This window comes from Lipophrys pholis (assembly GCF_963383615.2).
Source record: "Lipophrys pholis genome assembly, chromosome: 17".
Taxonomy (NCBI): Eukaryota; Metazoa; Chordata; class Actinopteri; order Blenniiformes; family Blenniidae; genus Lipophrys; species Lipophrys pholis.
In genome coordinates this window covers 8,208,089-8,231,465 of record NC_137643.1, presented here as the reverse complement: position 1 = coordinate 8,231,465, position 23,377 = coordinate 8,208,089, and the positions used below count along the sequence as shown (strand labels likewise).

The 23,377-nt window shown below is 40.5% G+C and overlaps 1 protein-coding gene across 1 annotated transcript in view; it reads right to left on the bottom strand.

The window, feature by feature from the left end:
- The window catches only part of LOC308122813 (sodium bicarbonate cotransporter 3-like), a 35,275-nt gene extending 19,793 nt beyond the window's left edge, over nucleotides 1-15,482 (bottom strand). The window contains 3 exon segments of the mRNA XM_080484910.1: nucleotides 1,547-1,696; nucleotides 2,640-2,721; nucleotides 15,335-15,482. Coding sequence (XP_080341036.1) covers nucleotides 1,547-1,696; nucleotides 2,640-2,721; nucleotides 15,335-15,376 — 274 coding nt within the window. The 5' untranslated portion in view covers nucleotides 15,377-15,482.
- Between the last annotated feature and the right edge of the window lie 7,895 nt (nucleotides 15,483-23,377).

Here is a 23,377-nt window from a genome sequence, read left to right as displayed (position 1 = left end):
CCAGAGGACACGTTCACAAAAAATTATGATTAAAAACAACTACAGTAAAAGTAACAACAACAATAACACTCTGCTTTCATACAGTTATTTGTTCAGTGTGTGTGGTGTTGGTATTTCAAGGAAAACCATTTCAAAATGAACCAGCCTACTCCCTAGACGTTTTAACGTTTAATGTTATAGGTGGAAGTTCGGTTGTTAAAGAAAACATCCCACTGCCAGAGTATGTTGGGAAAGATTAAGTAAGCCAACACATTTTTAAATTTATGTTTCTGCAGAATAAAACTCCAAGTGGCATGTTTAAGAGGGAGCCTAAATCAAGCGCAATATGTTTGTACACGTGTGGTTGAGTGTGCATGTGTGTGTGTGTGGGAGTATACTAGTCTAATCCCTCCTAAAGCCTGAAGAATCTTTTCTTTCTTTTTTTTTTCTTTTTTTTTTTTCCAGAGCGGAGTCCACAGGAACCGTCACAGAAGCTGATTTTCCTCCCACAACATAAAGTCGGATACATTTGAAGTCTTTATGTTGAGAAATCTCTGGTGTGCAAGAGAGAATTGTTGAATCTGAGCTTTATCCACTTATTTTCGACGTCAGACTGATTTTGGCACACATACTGGGGACATCTAGACCCAGCCACAAACTGAAATAAATGTGAGGGATTAGAAGTAGAAACAGAACAAGAAAAAAAAAACTTCACTTTCGTGCAAACTGCATTTCAATTTGGTGTGTATTATTCACACATGAGTAAATGGTACGATGACTGCGTGCATCCTTGGTGCCAGTGTGAAATCTGAATGTGCAGAGGAGAAAAGTGCTGTTTCAGATATTTTTCCCCATAAATCATGATCTCTATGCAAGCCAGTAAGTGCCAAGAATGATAAAACTGTACTACGCAGCAAACCGTATTAGTTGCTGGTGATGTCACGAAGGGCAGCTTAATCATTTGAAACTGCTCCAAGTATTGTTTTGGTGTTTTCTACTTTTGCATTTCAGGTGATGCAGCAACTTTCGCACAAAACACACAAACACACACATCATGTAAAATGCCAAAGCCTTCAATCTGTCAGATGCTGGTTCCCAGTGGCCTTTAATGCCTTTTAGAGATGAATGTTTTATTCACAACTGTGTAAAGGAAAGAGCAAGAGAGCAAGCTTAGGTGACTTGGCACTCTTAGTCTGGAAATCTGTGCATTGCTAAAGGAGGTTAAGATTCTAAATCACCCGAGAATATAACAAGTGTATTTCTGTGACACCAGCAAATCCTTACTTAAGTCCTGGGAAAGTCACAAACCTGCAAAAGACATTCAGAAATTTCTAAATTATTGCTCTACGTACATTTACTAGCAGTTTCAACAATCTCAGCGCAAAAGTGACGTTGAGGACATTCAGTAGATATCCATCTCAACGTGCAAACCACTGTGTACTGTGGAATAGAATATAAAACTAAGAATAGAGATAAAAAATATCGAAGTGTGAGCGGTTTTAAGTGGTGAAGAAGTTGCAGGTATAAGTACATTTCCTTTAGTAATAAATTAAGAACAAGTCCCAACCGTAAGTGGGGGATTCCCTGCCATCTTCTTTCCCCTCGTCAAAGTCTTTCTCTTTCTTCTTTCTGTGATGTCTGTGTCCTCGGTGGCGATGCCTTCGCTTGTTTTCCCTTCCAAGAGGAACATGGACTCCCACATACACCGCTCTGTGGCCTGGGAAAAGAGAGAGAACAGCTGTATAGTTTGTTTCATGACAACTGGGGAAAAAAATGCACTTCGCAAAAAGCAAAATGAAAACGAGCAGAATTGATTCCATTGAAGTTACTTGTATTATCAATTGGTATGGCCTTTATACTGAGTACATAAACAAATGTGAGTGTTTCTATGTGCACAATCATTACAAACAGAAAACATGGCATTTTCTATTGGTGCACGTTGTAATGACTTGTTATAGTGACACTCTGTACAATAGACGTTGTTTTATAATGAACTTAATAAAAATCTGTTTTAAACTGGAAACTATGCTGTTAGAATATTGAAGTTTCTCTTCTATGTTTAGGACTGCCATCGCATACATCAGTGTTCTATTTGGTTTAGCAGATACCTTAAAATATCATGAAAGTTCCATTTCAGCAGTGAGGAACACAATGAAAACAGGATCAGTTCAAGGATCAGACATGGTAGTTACCGACAGACTAACATCCACCACTAGAGACAAAAAATTCCTTCCGTTTCTTGAGTGTCCTGCAATACCTACTTGAAAGAAACCAGAGCACAACATTTAACTTTTTCACCCCTCTGTTTTTCCTTCAGTGTTTTATCTACTTCCCCTCATTATGTTACTGCCACAAAGGAACCGTGCACTGAAATGAAAACGCCCCATTTTCACCCTACATTCTCTGCCAATATCCATTTTTTACAGATGAGACATCTCTCTTTGATTTGAGTGAGATCCCAGGAGGAATGAATCCGTGAGGCTGACATGAGGGCGAGAGTTTAACAGATGGCGCGAAGACACGGGGAGAAAAGACAGTGGATTCAAAAGGTGAAAAAACAAGGTAGATCCACTGGAGATCAGTGGGCAGATTGTTAGGAGTGTGTTATTGAAAAAGCACATTCTGACAAGAAAATTGTCCTTTAATGTCTTTCAACTTACTTTCCAATTCGTCTCTTTCATAGTTTGTGTGTGTGGTGAAGCTGGACTTTCCATGGTCAACTATTGCCTCCTCATCTAGACCCTGAGAAGAGAAGAAAGAAATAACATATTATATTGTTTGGTTTTTTTTGTCAACACAAAATATACACTTTAATATACAGATGCAGGTTATAACACTGCCTTGTCTAAAACATCGACATTTAGTTGTTTGATTCTGCAGACCCTAACCTCTCCCTGACTCTGAGGTTCACAACCTGACGTGGCGCTGACATGGCAATGCAGCCATGAACTACTTGGTTAGGTTACTTAACCAAGAAGACAAAGAGAGAAGGTGGAAATGAGTGGAAACTGTTATGCTTACGTCCCACTTGTGTGTCACATTTGTCACCACTTTAGAAAGATTCTTTTTAAACAAATAAGGAATTTACCACTTGATTTTGTATTTTGATAATAATAGAGCGGTAGTTATGTTTCCAGAGTTGATATCCACATGTTTATAAGAAAGACAAAACTCATTGTGGATTAGATAACAAAAAAGTAACATGTTACAACTCTGATTTGTTTGGATTCAGGTTGTAAGCTACCATGTGCAACCATGCCAGTCGAGGAAAATCAACTTAGCTCATCATTATCTCAACAAAAAAAGCAATTAGGTGCCCTGAATAATTAGTAGATGGTGATGATTCACCTCCTTTATGAAATGCATAAAACTATATCAAACAAGTTTAATTTGAAGAGAGTATTGTATTGTCCAGTAAGGATTTTATGAGGGTTTATACATATTGCATGTTGCGCAAACTAATTTGGAAATAACTCTGGTCTGAGCAATAAAGGTTGAGTCTCATAACAGCATCAAGAGGCTGGATACACTTATTAAAATGAGAGGTTATGACCTTCTGAAAATAATCAGCATGACATTAGTGTCATGGAAACATCAAGCGACAGAAAGATCCAATTAGAGGAGACATAAAACTGCCAGAACACACAGTGTCACGCTGCATGCCATAAATATTCTTTATCATATAGTGCCCTGAAAGAAAGATTGCAGTCCCAACACACACACAGTCATATTTGTGTGAATAAAACAGCCCTAAAACTTTAGTTATATCTAGACTGAATGCAAGATATAAGAAATATAGATGTGTCATATAAGTAAAAAAAACTGAAGTCCAGTTTGACTTATCTAGTGATCAAACAGTACTTCTTACAAAGCAACCAGACAAATCAGTAGATTGAACCATAGCGACAGGACAAAAACCACAGTTCGTAGAGCATCAGCACCAATGTCTTCTTCTTGTGGGAAGAGTGGGAAACAGTCAACGATGACCTGTGGGCTGCACCAATGAAACAACCAGACAATTCTCATTATTGGACATGCGACGCAGGCTCAGGCTTCATCCAGCTGTAGCTGGCCACCTTTGATGAGGTTGTCTGGTGTTTAAAGGCCGAAATACCCCCTGATTCAAAGGTACACTACTGATGATGTGTTCCAAAATTGACATCTTTCCCATATCTGAGACACTGCTCCCACGCCATTCTCAAACAGGAAACCTCATGTGACGACCACCTTTAGACACAAAGGACAGTTTACCATCACATCCCATGTTTAATGATTCTATATAACCCTTGATAAGGGTCCCGATTTCCTGCCCTGCTGTGACAAAGCATTTGAAACTGCCCAAAGAACTCAGTCTGTATGCACTAATGCATTTGAAAAAAGAAACAGTGTTAAGAGAAGTCCCCATGAGTTTAATCAACGGCAAACATGTTCTCGTATCACTCCAGGCCATTACTACATACAAACTGAGAAAAGGTTTCATGCTGTATCATCACACCTTCACCAATTGAACAACAAAACAAAAGCTAACACAATACACCTGAGACACAATGCAGGCCTGGTTTTATTAGTCCAAGCTTCTAGACTACACAGAGAATACCAAGAGAATGAAACTAGGCTTGACACACAACATATTGTGAGCAGGAAGGAAGAGTTTAGTTTTGACATGCAAAGGTATAGATTGTGACAGTGAGCTTATCCTGGCTCTGACTGCCAGGCTGGTATAATCAGGCTCCATAAACAAATCTGAGATACATCAGTGCTGATAACTGGCTCACATACAGTATGTTGTTTTCTGATGCTTGTATGTAGAGATGGTAACAGATTGCAGAGCGGTGCATGCTATTCACATTTAAATGGGAACTTTTTCATCTGAAAGAGGAGTCTCTCATCTATGATGTCGAATCATGTCAAATTTAACAATACAAATCCGTTGTTTCTCCTGCCTGACGGACAAACCCTTTAGTGCTACACAATCTCCAATTGGAAGATCCACTCAGTGAACTCAACCAGTCCAGCAGAGACACTGCTGCCAAGCAGGAGTGAGTGCAAACAAAGGGTGATGATAGCTTCCTGCTGAAAGGACACATGGTATGAGAAGGATATAACAGCTCCAAACATTCACCTCACATGATCATACTTCAGGTCTGTTGTCCCTGTGAGATTGCTGGCATTATACTATGAATATCTCCTCAATGACATTCAGAGTTCTGCTCATACATTTCATTACCATAATCCCACCTATGATGACCGATGCCATCTGTGACTGTGTTTGTGTGTGCACTTGTACATGTATTTGCATGTGGGAAGGAGGGATAGCTGCTGGATTTACATGATAATGAGCCACACTGCTCTCTGACTGTCTCTTGATCAGGAACAGTAATATTTAAGTGCAAGGAGAGGATGCAAGAAATTCTTTCTCTGTTGACAGACTTCAAGGCCATTTACTCCCACTCACTCTGCAACCCCAAAACCTAAAATAGGCCCGCATGTCCTTAGAAGGATAATTCTTGTCTCCATATACCAAATGCTAGGTCTGATAATCTTCAATTGGACATTGCAGTCGGAACAAAATAAAATACTCCAATGGACAGTTATATTATACCATTCTTGTTTTTTGAGTATCATTTTTTAAAATCTAAATTTCAATTCTTCTATGAAACAATTCATTGATGCGACACATTGTTTGATCAGACTTGAGCCAGTTCCTATGTTCCCATTCTGCAGGAGTCACATGAGCCAATGTTTACAAGCAAAGCACGCAAAGCTGCTGAGAAACGATTCTCGCTCCAGGAGTATCGCCTTATTATTAAGCTTCTTAAAATGCCACTCAACAAAATCTCTTAATTTAAACACTTTTTTTTTTTCTACAAACATCCATTATCATACCTTCGTGCAGGTTGCTACCATATCCCTTCAGTGAAGCATAAGCACGTGTTAAAGTCTGCAATGCCCTCAACCCTGCATTGCTTCAACACATGATGCAACTCGTCACACGGCATTATCAAAAATAAACTCCAGTTTGTCCACCACCGTGGCCACCCAGGCTGGGGGGGGTGGGGGGGTGGGGTGATTACTCCTGTCGCTCTAACACAGCTGTGTTTTGTGGGCCTAATGGGAAGTGTCAGCAGGGAAGGCATTTAGGGCAGAAGATTAGCCAGCTGAGTCTGAAAAGCTGCCAAATATTACCATCAGTGACTGATGTTGAGATAATTCAGATGCGTCCCTCAACGTATCTGCCTCGAGGGAAATTGTGTGCAGGGGCAATGGGGGCATGGTGTGGTTATGTAGAGGTTAGCACTATGGTGGCAGCAGGATTTCAGTCCTCGGCAGGGCCTTTCTGCTTCTCACAAGAACGCATGAGTTCTCGAAAACTTCCTCCCACAATTCAAAAACATGCTCGTTAGGTTAAGTGGTGCTTCTAAATACCCTGTGTGTCAGAATGGGCGACCGTCTGTCTGTCCTTGTTGGCAACCATGTTGGACTGGTCCAATGTCAGCTTGTGAGACATAACTTTGATAACATAAATATAGAGGTTATATGAATAACACTCTTAATGATTCTGGAGATTGATAATTGTCCTGGGTTTGCTAGCACACTAGCAAAAGTTAAAATGAGCTGTTCTATGAATTCAATATTTATCAGACCTAACAAATACTGGCGAGAGAGCTCATGGGAGAGAAAGCCTTCTTTAATAATTAATGAAGCTGCTATTAAAGACAGTGTGACATATTGTGCGCTGCGTCAATGACGTATCAATTAAAAATTTAAACTTTCCATTCAATAGTTCTAAAGAATAAAGGCCTGGTGCTGTTATTATTCTAAACGTGCCTACCTATGTGGATTTTTTCGGGCTTTTTCAGCAGCTTAGGTGGTAACGGCATAAATGTGTGGGGGTTTATGCATCGAAGGGGATTTCAAGTTCGTACAAACCTTTAACAGCAAACAGAAGTTTTATTCAATGATTGAGCATGAAACGCACCATATAAATGACCATTTAAAACATGAAACTCTTATACAAGCACATTTCTGGTTTATTTTTGTCTTATAAAACTGTTCATTTCAGTGTGTCCATGTTACAGATATGAACATAGTATATGAACGTACAGAGCATGTTCTCACCGCTCGTCACAACCATCCATTTGTGCACAAACACACAAATCAATGGGCTGGGAGGTTCAGTGATCAAATCACCAACACTGAGATTAGAAGATGACCTTTTCTACCAACTCAGCCAAGGCCACCCTATAAAGTCTTTGTCCCAGCTTTTGTTGAGATAGAATTTGTTGAAAATACAATTTCATCGTAGTTCGGGATGTGTGTGTAACGAGTCAAATATACGATTGAACGTCTGCTACATCACTACTTTTCAACAGAGAAAGGAATGTCCATGAAAGTCTCTAAAAAAAAAAAAAAAAAGTAGAGCCTTAATATTAATATGAAACTGGGGAGAAGCGACTCAACATGAACATCTTTCATGTTTCACAAATAAAAACAGCAAATCTTTACACTGTAGATGTTGGGAAGAGCAGAGAATTATTTGCTGTTTTATTCAACAAATGACTCAAAAGGTGAATACAAAAACCTTGTTCATTCCAGGAAGCAAACTCATTTCTGCTTTACATTTTCTACCCGTCCAAAGTAATGTTATTATTCATCAACAACATGTAGGTTGACCTCGCTTCTGTTAATTCGCTTGCGTGGGAATGAAATAAGACAACAGCTGCCAAACACCTCCTCAGCCAACCAGCCAGTGCATGAAACAACCGACCACTCAACACGCCAACAGGCCTGTTTCCATCTCATCTGAGTTCTGTGCCAGGCCTGTTGTGTTGGGACCTGGTCCAATCAATACGCAATGAGGTGAGGTGTTACACAGTGAGAAAACCTGCCTCTTGAGATCACCCAATATCTCTGTCTTACACTGTGAAATACACAAATGCGCACAACAGATGAGACTATCAACACATTTTTGTGTCAAATATACATAGCAAACCAATGAAGTTATGTCTGATAATAAAAACAGAAATCAGGAAGTACACATGATTAGTTACCCGGGATGTACATTTTCTTTTACAGATATTGTGACTGACATTGTTGTGTTGTTCTATTGAATTATTCATCTTTTTCAACATATTTCAAACATTTTTCTTCAAAACAACAAAAATAGCTGCATGACGATAGAGGACTGAATGTGCCAAAATTAAATAAATAAATACACCATTAAATAATTCATTAAATGTATCATTAAATAATTACAATTTGAATTAAATATGTAAATGTGGCATTAATTAATTTAAATATGAATACATTTTATGTAAGTCAGAACAGATCGATCTCAGATAATGGATTGCTGCAAAGCTAGTGAATATATTTTGATTAACTGGTTGGCTCTCGAATAGATGTTAAAGTATGATCCTTCCTCACAGCAAAACTCCAGACTCTTGTTTGTCTTGTTTCCACCACATGAGGTTACATTCAGCACGGTGGAGTATGCCGGGTGTCGCACACTAACACGTCCCTGTAGCAACACATAACTAACAATGGTTCCTACTGCTACACTATACATCTCTTCACTGGTTTGGATAATTTATTTTGCATAACTTTATTTACAACCAACAAAAACAAAGGTGAAGACTGGGTCCTGCTCATTAAACACCTCAATAGTGAGAGATGTTTTACACTCTGAAACATCATGCAGTTCTTCCGGTAATGTAACCGCCATGTTTTGAAACTGTAGAATCCATTCTAGTGGTTCACTTGGTGACGTTTGAATCTTGGTCGCAGGCTGTCGTTGCGGGAACACATCTCAGAAAAAGACTTTTAAAGTTCATGCAGATCCTCCGGCAACGGAGCCGTCATGTTTACAAACTCTCCAGACCAAAGCAATGGGTTTGACTCAATCAGCGTTAGCCCCGCCCACTGAGTTTGATGGGTGAATTTGACAGATAAAATAAATTCATCAAGCAGTGCAACACCAGACAATTAAATAATTATTTAAATTGTGAAATAATTAAATACGTCTTTTACATTAATTGAATTGGTATTTTAATAAATGAATGACACATTTATATATTCAATTCCAATTTTTATCAATTAATGACACATTTAATTCATTATTTAATGGTGTATTTATTTATCTAATTTTGGCAAAATCAGTCCTCCATACAATCAATGTGACACAGCAATGTGACCGAGTGTGAATGAAATGCCAAAGATTCTGTTTGAAATCAATAAAATGTCAAGTCTGACCCCCTGCACTTTCTGAAGACAAGGTAGCCATTCTCACTCAAGTTTCTTTAAACACATTTCCCACGTGAAACTTAGAAGAAAAACTTGTTGGCATTCTACAATATTGTCCCTGAAACAAACAAACCTATGTCTGTGCCCTATCAGCAATGCTGTACATTCTGTTGATGGTTTTACTGGGCATTATAAGCAGGATGATTCAACTTGAAACCGCGATAGAAACTGTCTGAAATATGGCCACCGTTCTGCAGTACAGTTGTAACCTTTTTGTCACTCAACGACTACTTCTGGAGCATGAAGGTAGAGCTAAAACTAAAATAGCCTTTACCTCCCCTGGATTGAACTAATCTAGCACCACTAATAGTACTCTGCAGTATCTGGAACAAAGACAGTCATAGCATATCTTAATTCATTAAGTTGCGCATAGGAGGCAGTGTAATCCACTTGTTCGAACAAATCCCCCCACCTCTCTGTCACTGTTGATGTCTGGCAGCAGATAGATACTACTGTTTCCTGCAAGCTCATCACAAGTCTCGTGTAACTAGAGACGCTCAAAGGCCATGGCCTGAAGATAGTGATTTGACTGTTGCAATATTTCCAATGGCACATTTTTTCCATGCACTCAACAAGCAAACCACAAACAGTTGTTTGACAATAAATCTAATATAATTCATCCTATGACACCCATAATTATGTAGAAAGTTTTTACAATCACATACATAGATGATGATGATATATTTGATCAGGCAGCTTTATGTTGCCGACTTTTGATGACTGGCTAATAAATCCTTTAGCTCTCCAGAGAACATGAACTTGTGGCTGTACTGTACTCCATAATTCCATAATTAGTAAGTTATTGATGCGCTTTTTAAAAAGGCGGAATGATATTTTTCTCTGCAGAAACACTATGAAAGCATACAGTCCTTACTGTGGATATAATCAATATTCACGATGGCTTCAATGTTTCTGTATGTGCAGTCTCTTTGCTGATTGCTTGTGTTTTGGGCTTTTCAGTAGCCTAAATGAAAACAAAATACTTCAATTCATTCTACTTTATTCAACACACATTCTCTCTCCTGCAAGCAAGCTCCATATTTGCGATCAACCACTAAAGTGGACCTATTCTGCCTCCTTTCTTTGACAGTCCTCTCCTCTGTCCTCCTTCCTTTTCTCCTTGTCCTGCTTCCTTTGAGCAGCCATAACCATCTTTGACAATTTCCTCTGGTTCCCGCTGCTTGAGGCCACAAAAGATTAAATAGAAAACGTTTCCATTTCAAGAGGCATGTCCAATGAGGCAACAGCTCGACACCCCTCCCATCCTTTTCCCTTATCCTCCACAACCCACCTCCGTCATTCTGGCCAAATATACGGACCACCTGCCCCATTCATTAGCAGAAACCCCTACTCCACTGTATTGCACAGGAACACAGGCGGGCATGTGAATACAAACACAAATACACGATTAAAGCAGCACACACAGGAGCAGTGGATCCTGTTCAAGTGCAGACCCCCACAGTTAGACATACAAAAACACGCACAACACGAGACGTACCGAAAGCACATGTTCCCCTTCGCTCTGATCATCCATTTAGACTAAAACATCCACATAGAAAAGGCAGGAGGGATGTTTGCCAGTTCCTTCTGTCCGACGGTTGTCCGTGTTGGAGAAGCTGTGTGTTCGTGTGTGTGCGCGCGCTCTGTGCTAACAGTGACAGCGTCGCACTCGTCTGTTCCCTCTTCCTCTGCTCATCTCTTTATACAGAGGGAGAGAGAGCGGGAGCGAGCTACTTCAGAAAATACACGGTGCTATGCGCTCCCCTGTCAGCCCTCTCTTTGCACAGCAGCCAATCCCACCATGCCACCATGAATATTTTATTCAGCCAGCCCAGAGCTTAAGAACAACACACACGCATAAACACCACTGCACAGAGGACACACATACACACATTTGGAGGACATACGAATGCATAACCGCTGAGGTATTCAGGTCACAAACGAAGAGCCACCCCCAACACAGATAAATAGAAACAAGCACACGTGTGGGCTCGGCATTCTTCACAGGGTGCAATGAATTGAAAAAGGCCAGATTGCAGAGTATTCATTCAGATTCCAAATGTCTCTGTGCCTTTGACTTTGACATTCACAAGCCTCATGAAAGCGTCAAGGTTGGTCATGTCTTTCAGCAACCTGTAATATTCTGGACAAGCGCAGCTCATTTGTATCCTATCTGCAACGTGTGCTCTTGTACAAGTAGGGCAAATGAATGCATTTCTGAAACCTGAGCAGTAATCAAAGGGTCTATTTTTTTAGGCTGTGTCCAGAAGACACCCTCTAGACACAGCTTCTATAACAGTCTTGGCCAGTTCCAAGTGCACTGCAGCCATGTAGACACAAAGGTGAAGCCAAACCTAAAATTAAGATGCACCCTAATAAGCAAAATACAGATTGCATGAACTGAGAGTGACATCTAATGGTTGAAACTGGGCTAAGTGTAGGCATCAGGTTAACTTTAACTGAACACATTATTCATCAAAATCGAAATCTAGCTTTGGGAAAAAATTATTTTCAGTCAACTGACAAATAGTCAGGAAGTTAATTTGTAAGGGTTTGATAAAATGATTATTGCCTTTTTATTTAAACCCCCAAAGATTGAGTTCTCTACATAATTATCAATCCAAATTAATTAGTTGTAACATTTTCTTTAGAACTATTCTTCTTCTTTTTCTGTCAATAAGCTCATTTTCTTTCCTGCCCTTTACTGAGGGCCAACTTTGATTTTTTGATTCTGAGTTTTCAAGAAACTAAAGAGGAGTGTGGTGGGGTTGGCTCTTACTTCCCCATGGAAGTACAAGTTTTACCATAATTCATGCTGAAGAAGGAATAGGAGGAGTTTAAAGCTTAAATCGTCTTTATCAAAATACAACTTTTTAGAACTTAGTTTTACTAAAGATTTAAGTAAATAAAAAAACAAAAAAACAATTAATGATATACAGAGGTCACCTCCTATTTTAACATAAAACAATTTGACAATGCTTTTTCTGTCTATGGATCTCCGGAGTTGTTAACACAATCTTTTAATTTTAAATTTCCAAGGGAAGTCCATTAAAATCACGGGTCAGAAAGACAGAGCGAGTTTCTGAACTGAAATCCTTTAAGCTGAGGTTTTTTTCCGTTCACTTTAAACCCAGCTCCCATTATGTGGAACCATAAAGATGCTGACCACAATAATCAGCATAATGGGCTTGATGAGTTTTCTGAGTTTCCCTGCTGCTTGATAAGCTTTCAGATCCTTTTCTCTGGACACGGTAGACATTGGCAGGGTGTGATTTAGAGCAGTATAATCTTGGCACATTTGATCAGATTTTCTGTACTTTGCTTCACTGTTCTGTACACCCACAGGCTTCGGAATGAAAAGTGATCAAATGTTGCTGCTTTAAATCCCCTGGGAAACGTGGGTGGCTAAACTAAATTAAAAACACTCCTTTCCATTCACAGCTAATGATGATGGGCAGCTAATATTGGCAACCCCTGGGCCAAGGCTGTAGCGAGTCCCAAATATAAAGTCACTGAGAGGGGTAAATGGTAAATAGTGAGATAGACAAAGCATGTATATGTAAATGGGGGGCTAACACACATAGCCATTTAAATTTCAAACTTACTGAGTGGATGTTTGTCATTACATTCTCAGGGTCCTAATTATCCTCTGACCTTTGGTATTATTTACAGGCACACTAATTTTTCAAACTACATACCGGTCTTAAAAAGTCGATCGAGGTCAATATAAACAAAGACGTTTCTGTTGTGTATGCCAATTAGCCTATAGCTGGGAACGGTGGACGTTAATTCCTATTATCGCATTATTGTAATAGTATAGCAAATGAGAACAGACCCGATTCACCAACATTGTAGTTACTCATTCGAAACAATTTAAAGACCAAGTAATCGAGCCCACATTGAGTCCACTGAAACAAACGGGTCTATCCTCTAATGCAGGGGTGTTGAACTTAAGACAGTTCAGGTGCCAAATACACTCCTGTTTGATCTGCAATGGGCCGGGCCAGTAAAACAACAACCACATTTTTTATTTATTTTTTTTTTAAACCTATTATCAACAAGCTGAACTTAATTGAATTTAAAGTACAATCTGAACTCCTACCTGGTACAGTGATTCATCAGACTAATGTTGGCAAAAGTCTGTTGCTTCAAGGGACGCACCACATTTTACAGCCTTCAGTGAGCATGTTTTCGCAAATTCACCCACACAGTACGGATGTAATGTGCAATTAAATTAGAAAGCAAAAAGATAACTCGTTTTCCCTGAAACATCTTGCTACACGCAGCTGTTCATTTCTATATCTCAGTGTTGTGTTATGTCCTGCTGTGTTTATTAAAAGAGGGTGACCTAAAATGGACAATTTACCAATAGTTCTCTTGAAAAACTGCGCTTCTTGTCTTACTTTGTAATTCCATTTCCTTAGGCTGGATTGGACCCCCTGATGAGAAAATGTTGGGCCATGGCCTCTATATGTGACACCACTGCCCTTGTGGAACATGGCAGTGTCCAAACTCACCGATATAACAAACACTTTATCTGAATCTAATGATATCTCTCACAGAGGCTACTGAAGAACACTTAAAAATGAAGGCAAAGTGGCTCTAATACAGCTTAAGATGCTCATAAGAGGCAGCACAACAAGTGTTCACAATGCGTTTTCACTTGAGACGTTGACGTGGAAACGGGGCCTTAGTGTACGCATTCCTTGGAGTCACCTTGAACATAAGTGTTTCTTGTTATAACCATAATTATGTTGTCAAAACAGGTACACAACAGCTCGATGGCTGCTTGGAGATTCAGAATGGCATGTTCTTATATCTTTACCAGTTTAATAAGAAAGTTAAAAGAGGCCCTCTTCATTATGGATCAAACAGCTGAGTTACTGCCTGAAGGATCTGTGTCACAGTAAAGACGCTGTGGCTCCCATGTCTGGTGGAAGGAGCTCACAGCTATCTGGCAAGCCTTCTTTATTGAGCGGTTCAGGGTTGAGTTTCCTCACAAGCGTTCACGTGTTCATGCATGCCAAGGCGCACAACACAAACATAGTAGTGGAAAACCCTACACCAGCACTGATGTCACCCTGCATGCGCTTTTAAACTTAGCTCGGAACCATCCAGTTTCTCTTTTTGGGCAGCTGTGTCTGATGCTCCTCATCACATCTATGACCGTCAAATTGCACTCGACAGACAGGATGTGGGCCTCATCTCTCTCTCTCTCTCTCTCCCACAGATCAGTTAAAACATCAAATAGACTGTTAGGTCTGACATTTAACAATGAGCAAATTCATTTTTCTGAGCTTCAGCAAAAGGTTTTCTATGCTCTCATTGTGAAACTATAAAGTCGTTATGACATGGTAATGTCACAGCTGCTCTATTTCTGAGCAGGGTTTGGTGTGTAAATGAGCTTTTTATTCCTACAAATGTACCAGCAGATCGTCTCAGGTGACTGAGCTGACACACTGAAGTAAAACGAGTAAACCTGTTGAATGTGAAGGGAAACGCAGCAGCCTCGAGCCTGTTCACACTTACTGGGAATAAATCACATGTATTTTAAAACTGCTCCAGGATCAAGTCAGTATATCAAAGGCACCGTGTGGACATTTGGGTGTAAATAAACACTCGGTCAAACAACAACAACAACGTCCAGCCAAACTTTCCCTCAATCATAGAGATTTTGACAGTTATTACCGGTAATAACGGGACCGGCTTGTCTCGTGTCCGGCTAATTCATTAGCAAATGCTACACACTAAAAACCCTCAAAACGGTAGCGAGGTAACCCGAACCGGGGACGGAGACTCGCCGCCTTGGTATTCGTATCCAAGCAGAAATCGCTTTCACCGACTTTACAGAGAGACGACGGAGCAAGTTGTCCCGGTGACACGTGTCAGAAGTGGAAAGCCGGCTAACAATAGCAGTCGCCGGATGGAGCCTCGCAGAATCTGACTCCCAAGCATCCCTCGTACTTGTACAGCTGCTTGGCAAAGAAGCTGCAAACAGGGACAAAGAGCCGTACAGTCGTGACGATGTGGCGCTAGTGGTCCGCTGTGTACTCACTGTTCTCAAGAGGGGTCTCATTTGCTCCGACGGTTCGTCCATTTTACTCGCCGACAGCCCTCCCGAAAGCGTGTTTTTCTTTTCCGCCGGTTTACGTACAGTAGAAACGCCGGGCTGTGTGACACTTGTGTTAACAGTGAGGAACACTGTCTCTGCCTTTCCTGGGGACACGGCGAGGCCACGCCTCTAAGATGAACGACAGCCACTGACAGCCAATCCACTTTCAACAGCGGTCCTCTCCACCAATCAGATTTAAAAACGTTGTGATTAGGGCGGGTATTAATTCACTGGCTCCCAAGAACTCCCAAGCGGGCTTTTTTGTGCGGCTTTTTCAACCCTGCTGAGAAACAAGGTGAGTCTGTGCACCACTGGAATAAAAAGAAACGCAGGTTTCTCTGTAAAATACGAGCGAGTCATTTATAATGTCTTACACCATGGTAATTATTTGTGAAAAAATATTTTTTTTAAATGTGTGCGTTTTCCCTTTTGCTCCTGTTGCTGTCTTATTTATACAAACATGAACTGAAAGGAAACGCGTGCTTAACTATATTACAATCTGTACAATTCTATGTTTTGCATGAGCACAAGTCTTCATTTTCTTTAAAAAATAAATCTGCTGTTGTGAAATTACTTATGAGACAACAAAAAAACATAAGGTCAGGGGTGCTAAACACATGTTAGTCACATACACCCCAACTTCATCTTAAATAGGCCAGGCCGGTGAAATAGTGCCAGAATTACCTTTAAATTTAAACTTTGAAGTTTGTTTTTTTTCCTGTTGTTGCACAGAGTATACATGGTAAACATATTGCAACACCAAACAATTACGAGTGAAAATTACAACAATCTCAACATAAAGCCATATTTGAATGATACCTTCTGGTCCAAAATGCAGTTAAATGTCCAAAAAAGCTTCTCCTATTGCATTATGTTGCATTATGGATGTTTTTACAAACTCACCCTGGCAACATGGCTTTGAGCAATGATGTAACTAGCTTTCAAGCCAACATCACCGATATCTCAGCGTGGGCCTCAGTGTTATGGGTGCTATAGGAATTTGTTAAAAACAATTAATAAATAAATAATTTTTTTCTTTGAAATTTTGACTACTTGCTTAGTGGCCAGATTTGAGCCTCTTGCAGTCCGGTTTAGGCCCACTGGCCTTTTTTTTGACACCCCTTCATTAAGTTTTATCTAATCCTCTTACTTGCTTGTCCCTTTGAAGTATCATAAATGGCATGTCAAGTCTGAGATTAAAACCTGTGTTGCACTTATAGAAATAGGTCAACCTCCGCAGAAATTATTAAGGCCAGCTCCACCATAAATTAAACACTGCAAGTTTCCTTCTGAGGCTACATATTTGGAAAAAAACGCCAGCTGTCTCTGTCAGTCAGCTTGACTGGAGCAATAAAACTCGCCAAGTTTTGCTTATGCAAGCAAAATTGTCACTCTACTTGCTCGTAATTTTTTTTTCCTGACATCACTACTGAACTCCTCATTACTTTGCATTAGGAGGCATTTACAGTAAAACTTAACCTACATATGAATACTGAATGACATGAAAGACAAACAAAAGTAGTGTCAATGTAGCTGACTTCTTGTAGATTTGTCACAATTTTATGAGAAACTACCACAACTTCAATGTAATTTCTCTTGACTGCATTAGATTTCAAAAAGGTTTTATTGTCAGTTACATCCGCACTTTTTTTCAGAGTTTCTTATGAAGCTGCATTTAGATCGATATGTGACCAAGAGTTTAGAGGGTTTTTTTTTTTTTTTTTAAAGAATGTGAAGGTTTGAGCCTCAAAAATTCAGTGTGAAGACAGGTACAGCTTGAATAGTCTTTTTGATTTACATATTTGGATGTTTAAATTATACAATATTAAGACGAGTCACAATGCCTGCAAGAAAGACATGTGGTTCCACAGCAAGGAGCATAGCGCTGCAGTTTAAATCACTGAAGACTCAACTTAAGGAATGCAGTAGTCATGTGCTGAATAAAAGCCTCGTAAATACAAAATTTTAAAATACCTTCTCATATATTGGCATTGCATTGTCAACATTTTCTGTAATGAAAAAGATAAACAGCTACTGTCTACATGTCGTTTCAGTATAAATGTATTTAGTGCCAGGTATAACACTGTCATCTCAAAGAGTGGAACATAAGGCCAACCCTTACAAGTAAATGTAGAACAAATAACAATTTGTGCATGCACACATGAGTAAGCATGAGTCACAAAGGAGAGGAAACAATAATCCTTTTTAACAAGAAACTGCTCAAGCGCAACACAGTGCAGGCTCATGGTGTCAGAAGCTGATCAGAAACTCACAACTCCACAGTCAGTTGATGCAGTAAAATACAAAGAGAAAGGACATAGACAACAAAGGGGAAATTTAGTGACACAAAGTGTTAGTAAATGAAAGCATTAGAGGGGATAAAGAACTAAGAAACTGTTTTAATGAAGCTCCCGCAGCAGCTTGAACCTATAGAAATTTAATGAAATGCTTCAGGGTCATTTCTTTCAGGCGTGAATATAAGCTTTATCAAACAAAAAAGTTTCAAGTGTGATTGTGAATGTGGGAACGGTGTTAGCGTCTCAACCAAAGCTGGGATTATGTTGCTTTAGAAACCCGATTAGTAAGCAATGCCCAGTATTCTGCCAAGCTTGAGTCCTCATCTTTCTTCCAATCTGGCAACAACTTGACACAAGCTTGTTAACCGGTGGTGGGAACTGACTCCAGCTGACTATTGGGGAAGGCAAGGCACATTTGGACACGTCATCACATTGCAAACATACAGGGAAAAACTCACATTCACAGTTCAGGCAATTTAGAGTGACTTCTTAATGTCAAATGCATGTTTTTGGGTAGACTAATGCATGCACTGAGAGAACATGCACGCTACACAGAAAGGCCCCTCAAGCTACAACTCAATACCAGGAATATTTTCACAGTAAGGCAGAAATTCTTTCTACTACAGAACTGCCAACCCTGTGTAAACCCATAAGTAAGCAGTTGTGTTGGAAACTATTCCTTTTATTTTAAATTTTCTTGTTGGAAAATGTTTAATCGATAACACGAAACATTAAAAGAATTGTTTCTGATGTTGTTATTCTTGTACTTGTAATGATAATTCACTTTATCTCTTAATCCAAGGAAATGTATGGTTTCAAAGGCTATGGTGATGTTTAAAAATATTAATTGATAAGTGAGACACTAGAGTGAATTCCCTTCCTAATGCTGGGATAAACATTCATTTTAGAATAAGTCTTGACCCTCGATTAAGGGAAAGTGGAGAAAGTCCAAGCACCATGGGCCAGAACATGTGGACTCCACACAAATAAGCACCAGCAGTCTAAACCTGGACTGGAACCTGGAGACGTTTTGCCATGAGGCAAGTGTGCTAAACATGGAGAAGAGTAGCAGCCTGATTGTTTTCAATGTGTCTCTGTGGCGACACACCTGAATCTAATGAGTGTGTCATCATGAAGCTCTGCACAAAGCCTGATAACAAGCCACTTATTCTAGACAGACGTGTTGTAGCAGTGGCATGTGGAAACCACGCAGAACTGTGGCCTTCCGGGACCAAGAGTGCCCATCTCTGCTATAAACAGCCTTGTATTGTGGGGATTTCCTTTATTGAAGGCCGATGCACGAACTGTGTGATAATCCAATTTGACCAGCAGATGGCAGTGCTGCATCAAACACGTGTTTGCAGTCGTGCAGGACTGCAAGGGAAGGAAGATGGGACGTTCGTGTTTCTTCACCTTTTTAGAGGTAATCTATTCAATTTTATTTTGCTGCATGATTTGTAATTATAAAATCATGTTGGAATGTTAAAATCTTTAATTCTAGACCTTTAGAAATATGCAGTTGATACAAACTAGGGTTATGATTACTTCTATGATTCATCAATGATTTGGGATTAACCCTTCTACCAGAGCTACAAGGTTCAGCAGAGACCAAACAATAAGGACTCACCTATGCTAAATTGATAATGAACACCTTCTGTCATGTGCAGTCTTACATAATCATCCGTCAGTAACTTAATTGCTGTGAAGTACAATTCATTTAGAAATTAAATCAGAGGTGCAAACGAGCTAAAGTACTGTGTGCTTTCAGAAGAGTTCCTGGCTGCCTTCCTTTAAATAGAGCCCGTTCCTCACCCGCACATCAACCTCCAGCATAATCACGCGGCAGCTCAGAAATAGAACTGTGAGGTGGGAGATCAAACTCTCACCTCTTAATTGTACCCTCAGTCTTAAAGATGCTGAGAGCCCATTAGCGCACAAAGAAGTGTGCTGTGTACTGCTCCTGAAACATGCATTGCTATAATGCAGCTGGGAGATGAGTCAGAAGTTAGACAAGTGAAAGAAGCACCACACTGGTATCCACCGGGGACTCGTGTAAAGAGACTGTCTGGAGTGGTGATGATGAGGAATAAAGTTTTGTCTTCCAAAGCTTTGGAAAAGAAAAAAAGGGGGGAAAGTAAAGCGTTCCAAACTTTACTGTGGTGGAAGAATTAGAACCCCACATTAGGGATGAAGATATTTCCGTTCCGTTGCAAACTGAGAGTTAACAGATTAGAATGTCAGCCTCAAGCCACACAATAAGTATTGACCGTGTCATACTTTGTCCCAGAAGCTGTAGAAATGAAGAACCCCTCTATCCCAGAAGAGTTAGTGGATGTTGTTTTTCTCCAGCGGTGAGGTTTTCTGAGGGTGCCAAGAGAGTAAGAAGAGAATCTGAAATTCCCAAATCTGTTGGAGCGCTCCATCAAAGTGCCAATGCATTGATTTTGACCACAGATCTTTTCCGCCCAGCTGCCTCTGCATGCCCTACCCCAAACATTGCTCTCAAGACCAGGGTCTTGTGGGAGCATTCGTGCCCCCGAATTCTGTTCACCTCCTCTGGGACATGGAGGAATGGTGGAGGGGGGGCAGAGGCCAGTGACCAGCATGATGTATCCAAATCAACACAGGGATGGCTAGACAGTTGGGAGGGGTGAGATGTGGACACGGTAAATGGTTGTGGTGATCAGGAGGAGAAGGTGGGAAGTAGGAAAAGGAGGAGGGGGGAATGGAGCGGGGCTTTGGCCTGTTGAGGTGTGTTCCACTGCCCTCCAGAGGGAACACGGGGGTTTGAAATCAATGTGCTGTTAAGTGCAGCTTAGCCGCGGGATACTCTCTTCAACATTATCCATGCACCAGTGAGTCAAGCCCCTGGCTGCGTGCTGCACGAGCCATCTGAGGGCACCAACGCCGGGCCCTTCTGCACCTCCGGTTCTCCTCACCTCTGTGCACTCTGCCAACACTCAGCGCCCCTCTCCAAACAGTTGTGGCCTCGCTAACTTGAGACTCATCTTACACCAGGGTCTCACTCCAGCAGACCTGTGAGCATTACACCCATACTGTAGTCATCCCACCCACTCCCCCTCCATCCACTGCTGACGGACCAGTTCCAAAGGAGGCAGTGAACTAAATAAAGCTTTGTGTTGTGTATATAAACACCTGGGGTGAGCTAAAAGGAGAGCCTCTGTCAGCATCATTAAACAACTGATAGCTATGACCTCCACTTAATGATGCAAGACCATATGCTCATGATATATGCCATGGAATTGCACGTGACACACACTGGTGCCAGAAAAGTTTTGCATTGCATTGTATGGAGCCTGGTGTAGCTTTTGATGTAGCAGCCTGGTGGCTCTTTGTGTCTGTACAGATGCCGGCGAGAAAGCCTCTTTTCAGATACAATTAGAACAACTGGCTCTGACTCAAGTCGACGAATGACATTAACCTCGAGATATTTAAACCAAAAAACCCAGTTGCAAAATAAAAGTGATTAACCAGATCACGAGTGAATACATCACATAACAAGGAAGTGGCCATATGCTCCCTGAGGAAGAGTTTCTCCGTAATCCTAACTGCCTTTGAGGATCATTTAACAGAGGTGACATTTATCAACACATCCAAAAAGGAAATATAGTGTGAAGAGGAAACATAATTGCTACTGTCTCAGTCATGCCTGTTACCTTTTATAAGGGTGGGGGGGTTGGGAGGGGGGGAGTAAGAAATCTTGACCCAGACACATGTCTGCCTGTGGCTACATTTAGTCAGTGAGAGCAGTAATAGTGTGTGACTGAAGGTGAGGAAACGGCCTCAGGCCTTCATCTGTGTTTAGATGTCATCCCTTCTTGGCTGCAATCTCTCCGTAGCCTTCTTGGCCTTTCTTACATGGACTCCCATCATACTCACCAAAGGATGGCCTGAGGGAAGGGCACAAAGTTGTGGCCATTCTGGGACACATGAACCACAAAAAAAAAAAAAAAAAAGAACAAGAAAGTCAAAACTTCACAAGACAGATGCTATCTATCCAGATGTGCTATACCTTCTCAGAAACGGCTGGTTCTCCAAGGTCTTGTATTACTGACACGACGACAACACTCGGTCAATTACTGAGATTGTATCCAGCAATGTCAACAACTGTCGAGCACAATAGTCAATTCTTCAGGTCTCATCCCAATGCGCATATATCTTTTAAGTTAACATGGGCTGGATTTCTGGAAGCATGCTGCAAAGGTGTCTATTGATTGCTCCGCTTCTTGCATGAATGGTTGAGAAAGACACAATGTATCGACTTTGTTGCATGGGTTGTTTTTTTTTTTTTTCAACTTGCCGACTCTCCAGTCAGCTTTCCAGAATGACTTGTTATTAAATTGTGAAACTATTATTTTATTTCAAATTAATAAAGGTCGCAGCTCCTGCTGAGACTGGGTGGTTTTGTCTGTGGCGTAGAGATAGGATAACTGTCCATCCATTTGTAGCGTCTGACAACAATGCCAACATACCTTTGACACAAAGACAGAGGATGATGTTATAAACGGACTTTATAGCTTAATCTACCACTTAAACAGCTTCAACACACTTTACATGATCAATCACGTTCACCAATTTGCACACACGCTGAACAACGGTGGTGGCTGCCATGCAAGGGTTGCAGGAAATTCAAATGTTCGAACTCCGATGCGGCGCCACAATATGGTCAGAATTGTCTCTGATCAAATAATCAGTAAAGAGATTCAATATAATAATCTGACTGCAGCAAACATAATCCCAAAAATTATTACAGGGATTGTGGCTGGATTGGCTGGATGAAATACAGAACATTTAACAGCTACTATTTACTTTGCATTGCAGGGTTTATTGTCTTTTCCTTTAGCTGTAGGTGCATCAGCTCCTCCCGCGTCTCTGCGGCTTTCTGTGAGGTTGTTGTGGTTGTCCATATATATATATATATATATATATATATATATATATATATATGTTCCTGCCAGCTATTATCCTCCTGACAACAACTGATGAACAGAGGTCAGGACAGCTTGAAAAGGAGAAGAAAAACATCATCAGATGCTCTAAAATACAATTTGCTGACGTGCACAAGTGCAAACATTTTTATTCTCCATGCCCGAACCCCCCCCAAGAGCCTTTTTCTTACAGCTTTCCTGAGAGGCCGGGGCAATCAAGCACTCTACCTTGTTAGGAGGTGTTAATTGGAGTTAGTCAGACTCCTCACTTTGTCAAGGAGTCTGACAACAGAATTAATTAGAATTCAAGTATGTAAATCAATTCAAATTGGGGTCCTTATGGGGGAGGATATGAAGTATTTTCACTGAAGAAAAACAGGTGCTGAGGACATGAGCCAAGCGGTTTGTGTGAATATTATGACTTCTCTTTTTGAGAATCTTATCTTCACTAATCCACTTTTGGATAGGCCGTAGACACGCAGTATAAATAGAGGTGTTGAGATGAACATTGGCCCCTTGGATTGCTGGTGGACCACTTTCCATTTAGCCTGCTTTCATTTTTTCTAAGTATACATGTCTCACATGTATTTGCATTACTTAGGTAAATGATAAAATGTGTGAAAACGCCATGGCAACAACAGAAGGAATAGTAGGACTTTCTGCTTTTGTGTCCTTTTTTTTACCTAATTGGTTGTGTGTTGTGAATCATGTCACGTAAGATTTGGAAATCTCATATTTAA